This window comes from Falco biarmicus, chromosome 15 (assembly GCF_023638135.1).
Source record: "Falco biarmicus isolate bFalBia1 chromosome 15, bFalBia1.pri, whole genome shotgun sequence".
NCBI lineage: Eukaryota > Metazoa > Chordata > Aves > Falconiformes > Falconidae > Falco > Falco biarmicus.
In genome coordinates, this window is record NC_079302.1 from 22,850,218 (window position 1) to 22,868,676 (window position 18,459).

Genomic DNA, 18,459 nt, shown 5'->3' on the forward strand with positions numbered 1-18,459 from the left:
ACCAGTAAATTACCTCCTGGAGGGAAGGTGTAGTATAGAATATAATAATCCCAGGTGTATAAAATGCTGGCTGCCAGTGGACTCTAGAGGGTATTAAATGAAATGCCACAGTCTGGAGCTGGGGACAGCCCAGCCATGTTTGCTGTCGGTCCCCTATGGCCGTTCTTATGCCAGTGTTTGTTCCCTTTCGCCTGCAGGCCCCCAAGGAGACCCTGGCCAAAGCTGTGCTGGCAGAGCTGCCCCAGCAAGTCGTGCAGTACTTCAAGCACCAAAACCTGCCGCCCATCAACTCTGAGCCCGCGTAGAGCTGTGCCAGGCTGTGCCCTCTGCATGTTGCTGAAGCCTGTTGGTCCTACCAAAAGCACGTTCCACATGCTTCTAAGAGGAGACTACCCTCTCTGAAACACTTTGTACTTCTTAATTTAACTACTAAGTTCTTAAAACTTGTCCCAGAGAAGCGTCTGGATTCATTTTGTACAGTTCCAGCCCGAGGTAACACTAAGCGGCCAGGCCATGCCCTGGTCCTGCTCTGTTGGGTCATTTTTCGGTATTGAATGTACTTTGTATAATTTCAGTGGAACAGGATACGATTTTTACAATCAAACTTGCTTTTTCCAAGCAATGCAGCGCTTAGTATCTTATTATCATTCAACGAACTGGTCATTGTATAGTTCATGTATCTGTGTTGTACCTGTATGTTCATTTTTATACTGTGTACATGTTATATTTGTTATACTCAGGTTAATAAAGAAACTTGGACATTTAAAACAAGGGCCTCCTAGATGGGAAGGTCACCACCCTGGCTGACCATGCCCCAGGATCAGCCCCCGGCTGCGTGACAGAGGGCGATTCACTGAAGGCAGGAGTGCGCATGGATCTCCCACGGAGGGCAGCGTCCCTGCACTCCCTGCTCAGCTCTCAGCACCAGCTGGAGCCAAGGGCAGGGGGCTGCTGTGTGCGGTACTCGGGAAAACTCCGGTGATCCCGCAGCAAACTGGCAAAGGGAGCTCCATGGTTCGCTGCTGCTTCATTGCTAAACATTTTCCCAAGCCTGAGTAACAGAAGCTCCCTGGTGCCTGCGAGAAGAGGGGCTGGGTAACAAAATCCTGCTCTCCAGCAGCTCCTTTGAGCCGCTCATCTGCAATGTGTTATCTTCAGCACTAATTGCTGCTTTCTTCTGTTGTTAACTAGATTAAGGTCTTCTGAAGCTGGCAGGTAGAAAGGTGAATATGCTGCAGGGATCACCAGGCTTACTCCGAACTCAAGCAGACCTGACCTCCCTCTTCCCCTTCGCAAAAGCGCTCACGGCCAGAGGCTGGTGTCTCTATAAAGCCCGGAGACACCTGCGTGCACGTGCTGTGCTCATTGCCACCAGCCACTGCTACCACATGCGCGGTTGTCGCTGCTGCCACCGTGTCACCAGCACACAGGCTGCCCTGTGTGGTCCCGCAGCTTGGCCAAAGCATGGAGCCAAAGCTGGCAGTGAGGCCCCAGGTCACCTCTGTGCATGGCGCTGGGTGAGACCCCATCCCTTGGGAGAGGTGGGACTGCTCTGCGAAATATGTGCCTTGCAAAGCCCCCTGGAAGGGCCAAACACCACCACCCTCTTCCAAATGAAGCAGCAGCCTTTAAAGGGTGGCTAGTTTAAAAGTAACGCTGTATGCAGCTCGACTTCCAGATCAAAGTCTGTGGCTGGAAAAAAAATGGGTTTTTTTCTTTCCATAAGAGAACCTCACATGCAGCTGCACTAGCTCGTAAGCTCTTCTGCTAGTAGAGTGTTTGTGGGGGTTTGTCATTATTTTTTTTTAACACCTCTTTTAAGTTTTAACAACTAGCACTGACAACAAGCAGTTTATGAAGCTGTCCCTGGGGAGGGGATGAAGCACACACTATGCAGTCATGGCTTTTTTCTTAAAAAAAATTAAAACAAAAAAATAAATCTAAATCCACCACTGAATGACAGAGCTGCTGGAGCCAGCCGTTCTTCTCCAGCGTGCTGGCCTCGGGGCAAGGTTACTGCCACAGCTGCCGTTTCCAGAAAGTCTGATTTATCCTCCATCCCTTGCACTCTTCATGTCCCAGCACATGTCTCAGTGCACTCAAGTAACATCAGATGGCTTCTGACTGTAAGAAGGTAAGAAGGATGGAGTGATGAGCTAGGCCAGCTCTGCAGTTTGTTTACACAGCCCAGGCCATGAGAACAGCAGAGGTGACTCAGACTCAAAGGCTTGGGGAACGCCTTTAGCTCACACAAGCACCCTATCCCTGCTCTTCTGGGAACAAAGGAAAAAAAAGAAAAAAAAAGTGTAGAGCAGGGAGCTCTCATGCCTGCTTTTACTGAATTATGGCTCCCCCTGACCTTGCATGGTGCAACATAACCACCATCACCCCACCCTGATCTCACCTGCAGCTCCCATGGACCACCACCATGACTGCCACAACTGGCCGGCAACTCCCACTACAAATTTGTCTAAATCAGCCATTCTGCCTGTAGCTGTGCAAAGTATCGCTCAGGAAAATGGCCAGGCTACTGCGACTACAGACAGATTATTGATCTAGCTTGATGCCAGGGAAGGACACCTACATCTCTCACACCAACTTCTCAAGGCTCTCGCAAATGCAGCTTTCAAGAAAAACAGGCACTTTTTTGTGCATCACTTCCATTTTGTTCCATAACTACGATGAAAGTCATCAAAAGCAAAGCATTAGGGAGGCAGAAAGAGATCTTACTATTTTTCCACCTGAAAGTGCCACAATTACGGCAGCTAGAGCAACCCTGGAGCCAACACAAGATGTGCCAGGCAGCCCAAAACAGGGGAGGAATTGCAGTATGTTTGCAAAGATCTGATGGCAGAAGAGCACTGTTCAAACAGAAACGGTATTCGGCTGAGGACAGCTTCATTGTGAATGTAACTCTCCTTGTTTCCTCCTCGTGGTTCAACAGTCAGGCTAAGCCACGAATCCTGCTAAAGACCTTCAGCTTTCACTGCTTGTGTCCCAGTTGCTCTCTTACAAGTTGCTTCGTGTCACGTTCAGGTAACTTGCCCTTTGGTACACGCGGATCAGCTGTTTTCTCAGAAGCACCTACACTTCATAGTGGGTAGAGCAGGACTGCTGGGAGGGACTGCCACACAGACACTTCCACCTCTGAGCAGCTGAGCTGAGCGGTGCCAGCCCACCAACCTCCCAGCAGTGCTGTTCGCATGCAGAGGTGAGAAGGGTGGGCCCGCGGCTTCCACAGCCTACTTCTCACCCACACCTGGCTCACACCACCTATAAACATGCCCATGCAGGCTTCTTAAATCCAACATAAATTCAAAAGCCACCAACTGCAAAGAATAGTGGAGCTCTCCAGCTTGTGCACAAAGAGATATGCTTGAACTGGGGAGTCCCCCCCACTGTGGATACATGCCTTCAGGACACCACTGCAGAAAAGCTGAATGACTTGTCAAGCGCCGGTGTGGAAGCAATTGCCTCTGAGCAGAACAGCCAACTGCAGCTCCTCTGAACTCACTCAGAACAAGTTTTCCATCACCGTCTCTGCATTTGTAGGAGGCTGGCTTGCACTTCTCCTAGGTGGCAGTTTGAGGAAGGGGCTGGTTGGATAGAACAGAAATTGCTTAATGGAATAGGAACAATTATGAATGGCACAAGCTGAGATAAAAAAAAAAATGCATTCAGAATGTCTTTAATCATTTAACACTAAAACTTCTTTACAGTGTCATGGCAATCTACACTTCCCCATCTGCTTCATTTTTGTTCTGCCCCCATTTCTCAAATACAGAATAAAAATGACATTTTAAAACAGAACACATGGCTGTTTCTACAAGACTTCACTGCTTCAAGTGAGTATTTTTTGCCTGTTAGTCTTGTATAAACTTCTTAGATCACCAGAATGCTTTATTTCCGTAAGAATTTTAAAAGGTAAAAGCTCTCTCCTCTGTACCCTCAGACCTTCATTACATTACTAGCTGTGCCTTCTGGTTTAGGATGGCAGCCTTTCCTCCAGGCTCAGTATGCACCCCAGAAATGGAAAGGGGGGGACGGGACGGGGGAAGATATAATGAGTTATTTTAGGAGTATCTGAGTGTATTAAAGTTGAGAGGTTAGCTAGAAAGATTATATTTGGGGCAGAAAGATGCATCGAGCATCCATCAGGGCTTTGGAAGATACTCTGCACTACATTACACACGGAGCAATTTAATTATGGACCATCAAAGAAACTGTTGCTACGAAAGACAGAAGAGACAATCTTTCCAGTGGAATTAATGGTGCCTTCGCTATCCGAGCTGGACTCCGAATCACTGCTTCCTGAGTAGGCGCCCAGGCCAGGCAGGATCCCGATGCACACGGCTGCTGAGGGACAGTGGACTGTGGAGCCTCCCACCGAGCTGCTCCCCAGGGGAACACAGGATGGTTTTTCTGAAAGAGAGGTACCTCAGTCAAAATCGAGATCACAAGAAAGGGCTTTTAATCAACCCAGGAACTGCTGCATGTCATTCACCTGCTATTGCCACACAAGCAGCAGACGATTGCAGGATTTAATTAAAGCATAAGGCAGCTTTATGCTGCAATAAAGCTATTCCGACAGGAAGGACTTGCTACCTCAGGGGATTTATTTATTTTTTTCTCATCGCTAGTTTAAGCCCAGCTCTATGCTGATGTAACAGATATTTATTCTAAAGTTGTCAGTTTGATGCTTGTCAAGTACCAAACCCACTAAATCTGCTTTGTGTAATTGAGTACTTTTTTTGCAATATAACAGCCTCGTTGGGGAAAAGTTTTATTCCATCATTCTACTAGTCAACATCTTCTATCTTCCACCTCTAATTAATTATTTCCAGTGCTCTGAAAGTTTACTGAACAGAAGGAGATTCAGGAAGCGCCTTGGGTTGTCATTACACAATCACAGCTCACCCTATTTGTGTCAGAGTATCCTGACAGCAAGTCAATCGCAGCCCTGACAGCTAAGACTGAAATGCAATTTAATTTTTCTTCTAGTTCCCCATAATTTTCTGAAACAAATTGGTTTCAGGATGGACAAGATCACTTCATAGCATGAAAAGCTAATAGCGGATGTATACAAATAAACTAAATGCTGCTGTGAAAAGGAAGGAGATGATCTCCATGTCTCCTGTCAACTGAACAAACCATTAGGCTTGAAATGTAGCTAAGGAGACTCCTATTAGTTATCAGGTAAAACCCTTTAAGGGTAAAATCAGTTAAGCATTAGAATAAATGGCCTAAGGAGAGTACACAGCCTCTATCTGTGGAGATTTAAGAGCAGCTTAGACAAATATCTGTCAGGAATGGTTTAGGCAGGGGAGAGACTGATGACCTGTAGAGGTTCCCTCCAGCCCTACTTTCCATGAAGCCTGTCAGCATCTATAGTTACCATTTCTACTCCTTTAAGGGAAAACTTGCCAATTGCAGTCTGTGCTGTCTTGCATAATGAAGGAGCAGAAAAGCAAATCCTCTATCAGATTTAACACCAAGTCCATTGCTGTTCAGGTGAGAGACAGACAGCTTCCCACATGCAAAAATCAGGGCATACCTTGATTCTTTTCATCGTGATCAGTATCTAGTTTCAACCTCTTCACACTGTTACCACCATCTGAACTGTGGAAAAAATAAAAAAGTGTCTTGTTCCTCATAAGCAACCACTTAATTACCATGAAGCTGAAGTCACATCTTTGCCTCAAATGCTACAGCAAATGCCAGCAGGATCCCCTGATGACCATCGCCGCTTCTAACTGCTGTTAACTGGGGCTCCTTGGGGACCATGCAGGATCCTAGAAAGAATCAACACCTACACTGCAAGTATCACCTGCTGACCTCGGGAAACTGAAACACACCACTGGGAATCCACATCAGACCTCTTGCACAGCAACACAGAGCTGCCTGTTCATCTGGAAGTACCCCACAGGAGATCAGGAAGAACTACCTGAGCTTCAGCCACCCACGTGACCACAGGCTTGCATGTGTGGATGATTACCACGCTTGCTGGTGCAACATCCATGTGTTTTCCCTTGCAGGGTTTCCTTCCCCTCCTTCACGCACCTGAAGAGCCTGTTCTAAAACATCTAGGAATCTTGCACCCAGTAAGAAGCCCAATAGGTTTTGCAGCAATTCACACACCCCTGCAGTGTCTGACCTCAAAAAGACAGGGGTCCTTTTTGGGTCCAAAGTGGTGTTGGGGGAAAGGAGCGTTACGTGGACTTCTGAGTCTTCAGAGCTTCTACAGCCTTTCCTTGTCACTGCCCAGTTTCTTTTCCCCCTCTTGCATGTTCCTAATCCTAAGCCGTCCACATAAACAAATGTTTCCCAGCCTCAGCTGTGATGAACCAAAGCAATGAAGTATGAGCATTATTATGCATTAACTCTTTTCTGTTCCCGTAAGAACACACAGTACAGAAAGATTATTCTGTGTGGGGAGGTTTTAATAGTAATACATCCTTTACAGGAACTACAAAGCTCAGAGAGCAGATGTTGAGCTCACGCTACACTTGATTTTGGCCAGTTTGCAATAAAAGATAAGACGGCAAAAATAGAAGACTGCAAAGCAAGACTGTGATGGCACTGACATGTCAGTTAAGATGCTCTCTTCAAATAGATGCCATCTGCAGACTTTAGATGTGCCATTAAGCACATGCCAGCTCCTTCTCTACATCCTACTGGGCTAAGTACTAGTAGTTACAAGAAAAAAAAAATTGTTGGCTGCTTGTTATCAGTTCAGCATTTTTCTTCTCTGCCTTCCAAAAACCCAAACAACTACCCAACCCCACACACATTAGGTGGAGGAAGTGCTTACTTAAGTTTTCAGACACGCAATTACTGCTGTACTGGGAGCTAAACATCACCCTACAAAAGCAGCTTCTAAAATAATCTCTTGTTCTCTGGGACAGATTCAAAAACACTGACTGAATTTTGAGATGTCAGTAATCATCTTAAGTATTAGATGACTCATCGGTGGGAAATAAGTCTTGGTCCCACATGCCTAGTTTCTCCATAACCTGTAGCACACCAGCAGCCGTGTTTGCAGGCCAAGATCAAAACAGCAAACAGATCACAAACCAGCTGCCATCTCCCTGGGATGGAAAGAGTGTTGATATATCAGTGCAGATGAGCGAGGAACAAGGGAAGTTTGCTTGGTACACAAACATCTTCTCTTGTAACCTGTGTCTCCCCTGTGTTGCCCCCAGCAGCAATTAAAACAAACCATTTTAGACACAGGTAAAATTGGCTGATAAACTATGCAAACCTTAGTAAAATTACATGAGTGAGGTGACACCGATATCTACAAATAGAGATGTAAAATAGATTCCCTCTAGATCCCCAAGCAGGATTGCCCAAGCCTGGCAGTCTAGAATGAAGAGCCTACCCACTTCTTTACACACACTTATCTATTTGAACTGCTTCATGTTTTTCCCACAGTTTGTGAGAGCCTATAGAAACAACGCTGGTCTTTTCTTATACCTCCCCCCTTTTTTCTTTAGGGCTAAGGTTCACACCTCACTCTCTGGAGGCAGTTTTGGCCTGCCTCCCTTTACACTGCTAACTGGGTTCCGTTCCTCATGAATTTATAGAGGTGTGAAACTAACCTTCTGTGTTTCACAGCTCCTGCCAACAGCTTTGCCTGAGAGAATTTGTTCTTGTTTTCCACTGACTTCATGGACAATTTCTTCTCCGTTTCCTTCTTTGGGTCCATACTGACTCCCACTTTGAGAGTGCTGTGAATTAAGGGTTAAGGATCAACCAGGAAGGAATGGGGAGAACAGACACTTCCTCTCTGATATATTTAGCCAGCTCTGCTGACAGCATCGACTGAACTTCATTCACGTATTCTAACAAAATAAACTAATTTGTAATGACACTTAGCTGACACCTTCAGCCAAGACAGAAAAGACTTCATGCTCTGGGTTCGGAGCTCTCGCCAGTATCAATTTGAGCTCTCTCTGTAAAGATATCCAGGCAGCAGACTAGCAACTGCTTTTCCAAAGCCAGAAAGGTGCAGTACACAACACATCCAGCACTCATAAACATATCCATCATCCTCCCTTTTCCTAAAGGTCTTACAAAAGCTGAAAGGTCAGGCTGGGGAAAAAAAACAAAAGAAAAAAAGAAAGGCATGCAGTATTTCCCCCTTTTATGCAGATCAACACATTTGCAATTAATATTTGCTGCTTCAAGCCCTAATCCTTACCAAAAAAACTAAGCAGCAATATGTGAGCTCATGAACTCCTCAAACCCTCCTTTTGCTGAGCCCAGCAGACTTCAGCCTACCAAAGCAAAACAGTTCAATTTTCTGGTTTGGTATTTATCACTCTAACTTCTCAGCTCATCTCTCTGTAAGGACCACAAGGCCAATTTAAACACCAGCCCCAAGAGGAAGGAGACAGATCTGATTAAGTGTGCATGTGGTCCAAGATTCATCCAAAAAGACTGCAACTGCACAGAAAAACTAAGTAGCTTAAAACAGTGTTAGCAAGGTGGGATGCAGCTGAAGCCTATAATGAGGTGGAGAAGCTTAAGCAGGTTCTCAGACAGAATAAGAAGCAGCTTGGTCTGTTATTAAGGCACACTCACTCTGCACACACACTAAACAGGTCTCCTTCTGTGGCAGGATCTAGTCCTGTCAACAGTTAATGACCAGTTGTATCTGATGAAGTAAGGTCTGTCAAAGATCCTGTTTGCTCATGAGGTGCCAGTAAGTCAAAAAAGCTTCTGCAAAACTTTTAAACTGCAATAGCAAAGACAAATCAACCTAATTTAAAAGGGTATTTGTTTATAACCCTAAATCTAGCTTTCTACCAGTTTCTTCACTGACTACAGTTCTACTGATAAGGTGGATCTGCTCCACGAGCTGGGGTTTCACACGTGCCCAGTTACTACAGACGAATATTGGATTGTGAATTTCACATTGATGGGACATGTATTTGGAGTCAGGGGGGTTTATTCCTCATGGAACATCTGCAAATCAAAACCTCAGGCCTTCCTCCGAAGTGACACACTCCAAGTCTCCAATCACTTTACAGTTAGGAGCACCTAGATGCCACTCCTTATTTGATTTTCCTAAGGATACAGCAGAAACCCAGACTGCTCCCTACCTCAACTGAAAGTCAAAACCAGACTGTTCAAGTCTATTTATTTTTTAGGATGGCACAGGAGTGCCATCCTGTGGCTATCAGAAGCAATCTGAAAGCTGCTTGTGTCGAACACAGTTTGACATCACAACACATGCTTTCACACACTGCAGCGTTCAACTTCCCCGTTTGGGTTTGCTACCTTGTTATATTCTAACACAGGACTACCCAAGCCTGGCTGATGAACCCAAAAATTTTTATTTTAAGATACCAAATTACAGGCTTTTCATTTCCATCTGGGATGCCATTCTTTAACACTCCTCAACTACCAGAGACACAGCACATTTTTAACAGATTTTGTATGTACTGTTGCCATTAGCAAATGTAATACTATACCTAGTCAAGAAGGGTCCCCTCTCAGGAAGACTACATTAGAAATAAACCTCTCAATCTTAAATATCAACTGCATTAAAAAAACCTGTCCTACAGTAAAGCCTGCTTCTTGGAGGGGGGTTTTTCTGACATCTACATAGGATTTAAGAGAGGAGGGTGTTGCCCTCGAACAGACTTCTTGGCACTGGCTTAGAAAATACCTGTAAATCTTTAAACACTGTCAGACCAGTGGAGCTGGATAGGGTAAGGAACAAAAGCCCCTAGCTGTTTATGTAGGGGGAAGTAAAATTCCTATGCATCCATGCACATGAATTTCTTACGCTCAAGAGCACATTAAAATATTCTCAGGCATGTTTATCATTAAGGTACAGGACCTCATGATTGTTCAGCCTAATAAATGAAGAAAGGGAAGAAAAAAAAAAAAGGGGGAAGAAAAAAAAAAAAGGGGGAAGAAAAAAAAAAAGAAGGGGAAGAAAAAAAAAAGAAGGGGAAGAAAAAAAAAAGAAGGGGAAGAAAAAAAAAAAGAAGGGGAAGAAAAAAAAAAAAGAAGGGGAAGAAAAAAAAAAGAAGGGGAAGAAAAAAAAAAAAGAAGGGGAAGAAAAAAAAAAAGAAGGGGAAGAAAAAAAAAAAGAAGGGGAAGAAAAAAAAAAAAGAAGGGGAAGAAAAAAAGCTCTGTACGTGAATATTGACACAGGTATTACCATGAAATTAATGCTTCTGGGTAACTTAAGTTAGATATTATACCAAGAAAAAGACCAAATAACAAAACCCGCTGGGTCGACATTCCTCTTATGAGTTTGGAAGAGCGCTTGAATGGTATCTATAGATCCAGAGTATCTACCCAGTACCCACTGGTTTTTGTCACTGTATTGATAAACCATCAGTAACAACCTGCCGATGCAAAACCAACTTTTGCATTGTAAAGAATATCACCAAAAATTTCAAACAAAGGTGAGTCATTTTGCAAGTTGGTCTGAGGTTGCTTGAAATATTATGGTTAAATAAAAAAAAAAAAAAAAAGAAAGGAAATGGAATGGGCAAAACTCCAGTTTCTCACGAGATGAGGCAACTATAAAAGATCCTCCCTCCTTCCACCTCATCAGGAAGAAATTCTACGGTTTAATTTTCAGCAAGACTTCAGATACAGAGCCAGGTGATATTAGTAGGACTGCAAAGACTGAGGTTAGATGGCCTGCACGCCTTGAACAGGCCCTGCTCACTGAATTCAGGGATCAGTGTGTTATGTGGCTAATTGAAGACAACATAAGATTCCCTCTGGGCTGGTATGGTTCATCCCAGATGTATGTGACCTAACTAGAGCTGTCAGCTGCTTCCACAGCATAATCTTATACCGCACATCCCTGCATCAGCCAGACCCGCAAGCAACCACCACCGAAACTAAATATATCCCATGAACATCCCATTATTAGATCCAACAAATCAAAAAAATATTCCACATCCATCAACCAACTACAACCTATTTTTGAAGTAAAGAAAAGTGCCAGTATTGCTTTTTCATAAACACGTTACCAAGGTAACTTAAGATGCTCTTCACAGAGCAGACGCTCTAAGTTGTAAATCATTAACTAATACAAAGTAATGCAGATCTTCGTAGCACTGGCACCATTCAGCTTTATTTGCTGACTGGTTTTGGTCACGTCCTCATTTACACTAAAGTATCCTTGAGAACTTGTGTTTTGTTCACCAACGACTTAAAAGCAATTGTTTTCATTAGAAGGCAAAGAAACCATGAGGCTCTCCACAGATTCAGTAAACCTCAAAAAAACATTTAGCTTAGCACAGAAATCCTCAAATCATTCCAACCTCCCTTGACTGGCACTGATTAGAGAGAGAAAGCATCCTATATCCCAAATCCCAAACAATGTGGAGGGGGAGATGGAAAGAAAAGTACCAATGGCATGTGGGGCCTGGGGGCGGAAATATAAAAAAATTACAGTGGGAGACCCAAGCTACAATGAAAACATTAAAATTTAAAAATCTGTCATTGTACATGTTCTGTAAACCAGTTTTATAGAAAGAACGTCAATAACAGAATAGAACTACAGCCAGTCTCTTATCCTCCTCAATATAACTGCCAGCCCTTTTAATGCAAAGGATATTCTGTATTCGTTTAGTTCTTTCAGCTCTTCTTCTCTTCGTTGCTTTTCTAGTAGCTCTTGCTGCCGAGAAACCTCATCAAGGAAATGCGTCTCATCTTCATCTAAGCCTCTTACCATATTTTCTGAAAAAACGAAAAGAATGCATACTGATAAACTAAAACCACTTTGGGAGCAGCCATTTGTTTTGTGTTACTTGGCCCTCTCTTAGAACATTTTCCAATGATCTCAAATTGCCTCATAAATGTACGTAAGCGTCCACATCTCGCATATGGCATTTCTTAATACTGCCAAGGTAGAACAATTTGCACAAAGTCCCTGGGAATACAGGGAGTAGAGTCCTGTGTGGCCGAGTGAATTGGGTACTCCAGCAGTCACGCTGCTGTGCTGACAAAAGGGTACACAGCAAACTCCACAAGCTATCTGCTGGATTCTAGAACTAAGGAATAAAAATACTTCCCAGTTAGTGATACTGGATGCTAACAAGCTGAAACTCTTACACACTCAGGCACACAAACTACAACAAACTAACACAGTTTGAACACAACACTATTGCTAGAGCAAAAGTAAGGCACAATCCATAGGTAGCCATGAAATGCTGTATAATTAAGGAAAATCAACCAAGTCTTCACACAAGCAGCCTTTCTGCAGTTCTGAAACACCATTTGGAACAGGTTACACAAAACAAGGAATAACCACACTATGCAATGACATTATTTGTTGGTTTGGTTTCAGACACCATGTTTAAGCCTGTTTCCTTAGAATCTGTTCTTAAACCATTCAACAACTGGAAAAAAACACATTACTTCTCTGAATAAATCTTGCCTCAAAATAGGAAGTACATTTTCTTAAACAATTAGTAACTCACCGAAATTAACATCTATTTAAGAAAAAAGAAAAAAAAAGTGTAGTAGGAAGTCTTTTATTTTCTGTTCTGCAAATGTTCAACATCTCTCAATCTAATGGTTTAGTTAGAAAGGTAATAAAAATATTTTTTAGAAAAACCAACTCTTGCTATTTGTAGTTATCCTCAGAAACCTTAACCCAAACATCACCTTTAGGCTTCATTAGAGATTAATTCCATAAGAGGATTTTTTAGGCTTTTACATGAGGTTGCCATACTTTTTTTAATCTTCACCCACACAGTCAAGTTCTTCTCACTTTAATAGCAAGCTAAGAAATCCATTTACACTGATAATCAGCAAGCTTCTGCCTTTGACAGAAAAGCTCTAGGAATCACATATTATTTGAGGTTCCTTTTTAAAGGCTGATCCCTACTCTTTCCAACTCTAAGAACACAGAGCTCATTCATAAATCTTTAAATGGTAACTAGTAGCACTCACTACTACTGCTGAGGGCCCCTTCAAACAGCAAAAGTAGTGTAACTGTATTTTTTGAAGTGACATGCATTAATTTAATTTTCTGCCTGCCTGATCTGCAGACTAAGAGAAGCAGCCATAGTGATCCTTATAGCTGACATTATTGAGATTCTCTACTAAATCGTCTGCAGTAGGTTTTGTTCCCCACGCTAGCAGGATCTGTTATTCTGCAAGGGTTCCTTAAAAGCAGTAGTTTACTTCCCAGTTACCCTCACTCACGGATGCTTCTTATTCCAGTACTTGGCTTACAGGTTCCCTGAATGAAAGGAAAGTCCTTGCAGATCTAATATAACTGGGCAAGGGAAAAAAATCATTTAGATGGGTTATTAGAAGCCCTTCCAATCCAGGCTGATTGCAGTCAGTTTTCTGGTGGCTATTTGGATGAGAATTGCTTAGTCACATCACCAGAGATGATTTGGATCAAAAGTTTACTGAAGTAAACTCAAAAGTCTCCAGCTGGAAAGAATTCTTCCCACTTTTCACCACCAAAAATGCAAGAGAAACTTAAGAGACAGGAAATAACTTCCACTTATCCCTGTTTTGCTGAACATAATCGTTCAGAAATAAAATTTTTAAAGTTGCATTTTAGAGAATACTAGAATAATTTTTCATTTTAAATGCTGTAACAGTCTACTAAAATTACTTTACTTTGAAAAGGAAGACATTCTTGCAATGCTGAATAACCTAGCAGAAAGGAGAACTGCTGGTCCATATACTGGTTTTTATATACACAAAAGGTTTAGAGAAACTAAATTTGTGTGTTTATGTGAACACAATTCTTCAGCATTAAAGTGTTTCCCCTCCCAAGTCCCATCATCAATCCTGACTTATCAGAATGACAGTGCGCTGGACTCATTTTTATTCCTCCAAAATTACCATGGATAGGAAAAATACTTATGAAACTTTTAAGGCAAATTCAAGCATATTAGGGGACAAACCTTGTCACCAGTGGCCAAATCGAGCTGAACTCTGATGAAGTAAACTAAGTGGTCCACAGTCCACCCAACATTGATCTTTAGTCAGTGAATCCCACTTACCTTCTCCCAAAGACATTTGGCTACAGGAATGATTCTAAAAGCATCTACTACAAAACAGGAAAGACAATCAAGATAATCAATCATGTACTCGACAGCACCTGCAGGGGCAGGAAGTGTTGTCTAACAGAGCTCAGAGATGGTGCCATAGTTACAGGTAAAACATAGCTTTGATGCGTCACAAATACAAGAGAAATTCTAGACAGAATCCACTTCAGCAAACTGGAGCTTAAAGAACACAATAGTTTGAGGGTAACGCTTCCAGCTAAAGAACCAAAATCGATCAGAACCGACCTTAAAATGGAGTCCCACAGTATCATCCTCACTTCTCTTTAGATAGAGCTCATAACTCACTTTTTCCCAAAATGGTTGACTAATAACTTTCTAGTTCTCGTTGTCATCTTTGCACTCAGCAGCACATATACAGGTGATACAATGCAAAGGATTTTTCTCTAAAACCAGAAATTCAAACATCAGTAGAAATTAGATTTCCATTTCATTAGCAGAGTTAAACATCTACTTTTTGAAGAATCAGCTCCTGTATCTCTGCTTTTTCCAAATAGTAATCTTTGAGCCTCAAATCACTTTTGTGTCAACTAACTAAAGCTTGGAAATGTAACAGCTGCTGGAACAGGATTTCTTTTTATCGATTCAAATGGAATGGTCTTGTGTTAAAGCATGAGTTCCAGAGTCACAAAACCAGGTTACACATCCACTTTTCCATGGATTGGCATCAGGGTTTTTTTTAACGCAATGTGCAAAATAAGCCTAGTATTCCACACTTTACAGGGATGCAGCTTCACAACTGTAGGCAACTTCTGTGTTTTGCATGCGTGGAGTGCTGCCTTGGTGCCCAGAACAGTATTACCTGCAGGAAAATCTACCATCCTTGATAAACACAAGATTGCAGTAACACTTTTCTAAAGCCTCTGTTTCTCTCTCAGAGAGGCAGACAAGACACACAGGTATCTCCTTTAGTCAGATGTTGTATACAGCTGTTGCACACAACACATGCACTTTGCTGGGTTTCAGTTCAAAATAGTAACTGCTGATGCTTACTGAATTTAAATTGCTCCTCAAACTCCTGCTGCTTCTTTTCTCTCTGTTCCTGAAGTCTTTCATACAACGAACGTGGGTCATATGCCTCCTCTGGGCATTCTGAAAGGAAGGAGTAAATCAGGAAATGAGACCATATGTCAGAAATACTAAATCACCAACAGCTCTTAGCTCCTTCACATAAAAACCTTTTGCAATTGTATAATACAAGCTATTATCTTTTATTTCTGTTTTACATGAAAGTGAAACGTTCTCCGGTCTCTTTCCTATAATTATTAAAATCTACCTCATACCTTCTGGATCCTCAGGTTTTCGGACCTTTTCCCATTCCTCCTGCCTTCTCTTTCGTCGCTCCTCTAGCTCTGATTCAGACACAAACCTCTTGTTAATCACAAGGTCAGCAGTACCATCTCCCCCATCCATTGTGGAACAGCTTGTCCTAAAAGCACAATATGAAAGACATCAGGGACTTGATTTCACTTGTCAGTGCATGAGACATTACTACACATCCTGAAAAACAGACCCACTGCATTCATAGAAACTTCAGTTCTCCAAAGACTACTACGTAGCAAGCATAGCTTGAGATACCTACTCACTGCATAACTGCTAAGACAAATAGCACCACCTTCTTTACTCTTTTTCATAATATGTTCTCCCTGTCAGTTTTCTGCCTCAGGTTGCTTTTCTAAAAGTCATATTTTAATGGAATTTTCCCCACCACACTTTGGATTTATCTTACTCACATAAATATATGAAAAAATATTAATAAACCACACCTACATCCTTTGATGTCAGTTCTTACAACCTTCTGTTCCAGAGAAAGGATTTGACACTCTGCCCTCACTTTACCCAAGTTCCTTTCATCCGTTCTGTGAAAACTCAAGATAAGTTTTCCTGTTTTCAGTGATTTGAATACCTGTATTTCTAAGTCATTAACAGTGAGACTTCAGAAATTAGCAACTAATCTCTCTAATCTTCAAAAGCATTCTGCACCTCTTTGCAGCTCTGGGGAGTGCTAGGCTTGGACAGCCCCGTCAGGGTTACAGAGAGTTCAAGAAGCGAGTGAAAGAGGGAATCCCTTGGGCTAAACCGGGGTGAGATTAGCCCCTTCTGACACGGTACACTTGCCTCCGCTTCAAGAGATCCTGAATACTGGCCAGGGCCCTATTTCAATACTAGGTGCAGGGTGGAGATGCTCCAAGGAGTCATTGCAAGAAGGAAACTCATGGTCTTGATACCTCTAAGCCCAGGATGAAACAAACTGCTTCTGCAAATCTTAAGTGGCTCCTTTCAAGATTTATTCTACCAGCTCTGTACTACAGAATGCAGCATTAATGCCTATTTTTGTTTCTTACATCAAGCCTCTGTATGTAAGTACAACATAAATACAGCTGTTCATTTAAAGTCATGCTAACCTCAGTCTTCTCTAGTTTCTTCTTATTTCCCTGGTATAACTTCAGCAAGAACCGCAAAGACTACAGACGATTGCCCCTGCACTGCCAATACTGCCAAGTATTACCCATTTAGGGTCTCACCCAGCCTGCATTTCAGTAGTGGAAGGGAACCCAGAACATTTACCCTTCTAGGGAGGGGGGGATGCAATAACCCAAATAACAGAAGGAACCTGTTTATCATTCTTCACTTGTACCACAAGGAACCACTCTTGCAGGAAGCAGAGTCCTGAAATTGTTACAAAAACTGATACTTTTGTGAGGTATTGTTTGCAATACAAATGACAAATTGAGGTCTCAGGAGAAATACAGGTTAGAGCACTGGCTAAATATTTGTAATAGCAGGATGAGTGCTTAAGGTGGGAATTGTCACAAGAAGACAAGACAAAAGGATTCTCTTAAGAGCTGGGGAAGGGAAGGACAGACCAAGGATTAGTGATCTTCTCTTTTTCTTTTCACTTTTCTTTCGTTTCTTTATTAATATCTAACAAAAATCCACACTAAGACAAGTGTACTTTCCAGAAAGCATGGAACACCTGCTCTTTGAGTGTCATTTCTGAAGGTGGCTCAAGCTGGACACCTATAGAAAAGAATGAAAATTGAATCTCCCTCCTGAATGCACGTCCTTATCACAAGACCAGCTTTCCTACCCAAGTGCTGTATAAACCAGATAACCTGGTACTCCACTTACATCATCTCAACATCAATCAGAAACGAAAGGTTCCGATACAACGGTGAGAGAAAGTTGTAAAAACAAAATGAGAGGGATTCAGCAAGGGCACAGTATCACCTGGGACTAAAGCCTGCAAGAGTAAACCACCTGCCTTCTGGATCAGCCAGTTCACCTAAGACTATATTTTAAGATACTTGAAGGAGATTAAGGTTTATGAATTGACATACAGCTACAGTATTTTCACTGCAAACCTGGAAAGTAGCGTCTGATCAAACACATTCCAGCAAGTAACTACTGACAACCACATCCTGGGGCAAAAAGTTGTGGGGAAAAAATTAAAACTCAAGCAGTATCACATTTATGTTGACTTGTACTTATAAAATTGTTAATCTCACTGTATTCTTTGCCCTCACCCATCCGAAACACACACACAAAATCTTCCAGACCAGACCAAACGCAGGTGTTTGGCAGCTGTCCCCTGCCCGGTGACTGCAGTCTAGCCAGTGATAAGCTGTCACCGTAAACGCAGGAGTTTGTGTCGCAGCTGTAAACTGCACCTTTCGATACTACCGGCGAGCAACATTGCCAGGACCACAAAACCTGCCACTACCCAGGCCGAACAGCCCTTGAGCCGAGACGATGCCTGGGCTACCGGTGCAGCCTCCGGCGCGCTCAGCCCCCGCTAAACAGCGCTCCCCTACCGCGCCACAGCAAACGGATCGCCGTGCGCCGGGCCTGGAGCCGCGGCGGAGGGTGCCCGAGGGGCGGCTCAGCCTCCCGGGCGCAGGCCTGGGCGCGCCAGGCCGGGGCCTGCTGCCAGCCCCGCCAAAGCCCTCGCCGCTACCTCCCCTTCCTACCCGCCCCCCGCCTGCTCGCGGTGGGAGCGGCCCCCCCGGCCCGGTCCGCCGTGCTCACAGGGCCCGGGCCCGGCCCTTGTCACCCTTCCGCTCGAAAGGCCCCGCAGCGCGGCCACGGCCGCTTCTCCCGCCGCGCTCACAGAGCCCCCAGCTCCCGCCTCAGACACTGCCGCCACCCGGGACTCGGGCCGCCACCGCCAGCACGTACCGCGGCCGCCGGCCCGCCAGAGCGAAAGGCGCAGCCCGGCTCAGAGCGCCGCCATTGATACCCCCCGCCGGCCCGCCCCGATTCGCTCACCGCCGCCGGTCGCCCCACTCCTTCCGCCCGCAAGAGCCAACCGAGTGAGTTCTTCCTTAGGCAGCCCCTCCCCTCCGATAGCCAATCCGCGCTGCTCTTGCAGAAGGCAGAGGGGCGC

General features: G+C 43.7%; 2 protein-coding genes across 8 annotated transcripts in view; one reads left to right on the forward strand and one right to left on the reverse strand.

Moving 5' to 3' along the window:
* The window catches only part of CPNE2 (copine 2), a 57,212-nt gene extending 53,512 nt beyond the window's left edge, over positions 1-3,700 (forward strand). For all 6 annotated transcript variants that reach the window (XM_056360277.1, XM_056360281.1, XM_056360276.1 and 3 more), the window contains one exon: positions 198-3,700. In XM_056360277.1, coding sequence (XP_056216252.1) covers positions 198-305 — 108 coding nt within the window. In that variant the 3' untranslated portion in view covers positions 306-3,700. The remainder of the gene's footprint in view (positions 1-197) is intronic.
* On the reverse strand, positions 3,673-18,360 carry PSME3IP1 (proteasome activator subunit 3 interacting protein 1). Of its 2 annotated transcripts, none has more exons than XM_056360345.1 (7): positions 18,342-18,360; positions 15,356-15,501; positions 15,066-15,164; positions 11,596-11,718; positions 7,602-7,731; positions 5,555-5,619; positions 3,673-4,422 (listed from the first exon to the last, which is right to left on the reverse strand). In XM_056360345.1, the coding sequence occupies exons 2-7, from the start codon at positions 15,483-15,485 to the stop codon at positions 4,205-4,207; spliced, it is 765 nt and encodes a 254-aa protein (XP_056216320.1). In that variant the 5' UTR covers positions 15,486-15,501; positions 18,342-18,360; the 3' UTR covers positions 3,673-4,204. The 2 variants fall into 2 exon arrangements, with proteins under 2 accessions (XP_056216320.1, XP_056216321.1); XM_056360346.1 differs by having other exon boundaries at positions 18,252-18,353.
* Positions 18,361-18,459: the final 99 nt, after the last annotated feature.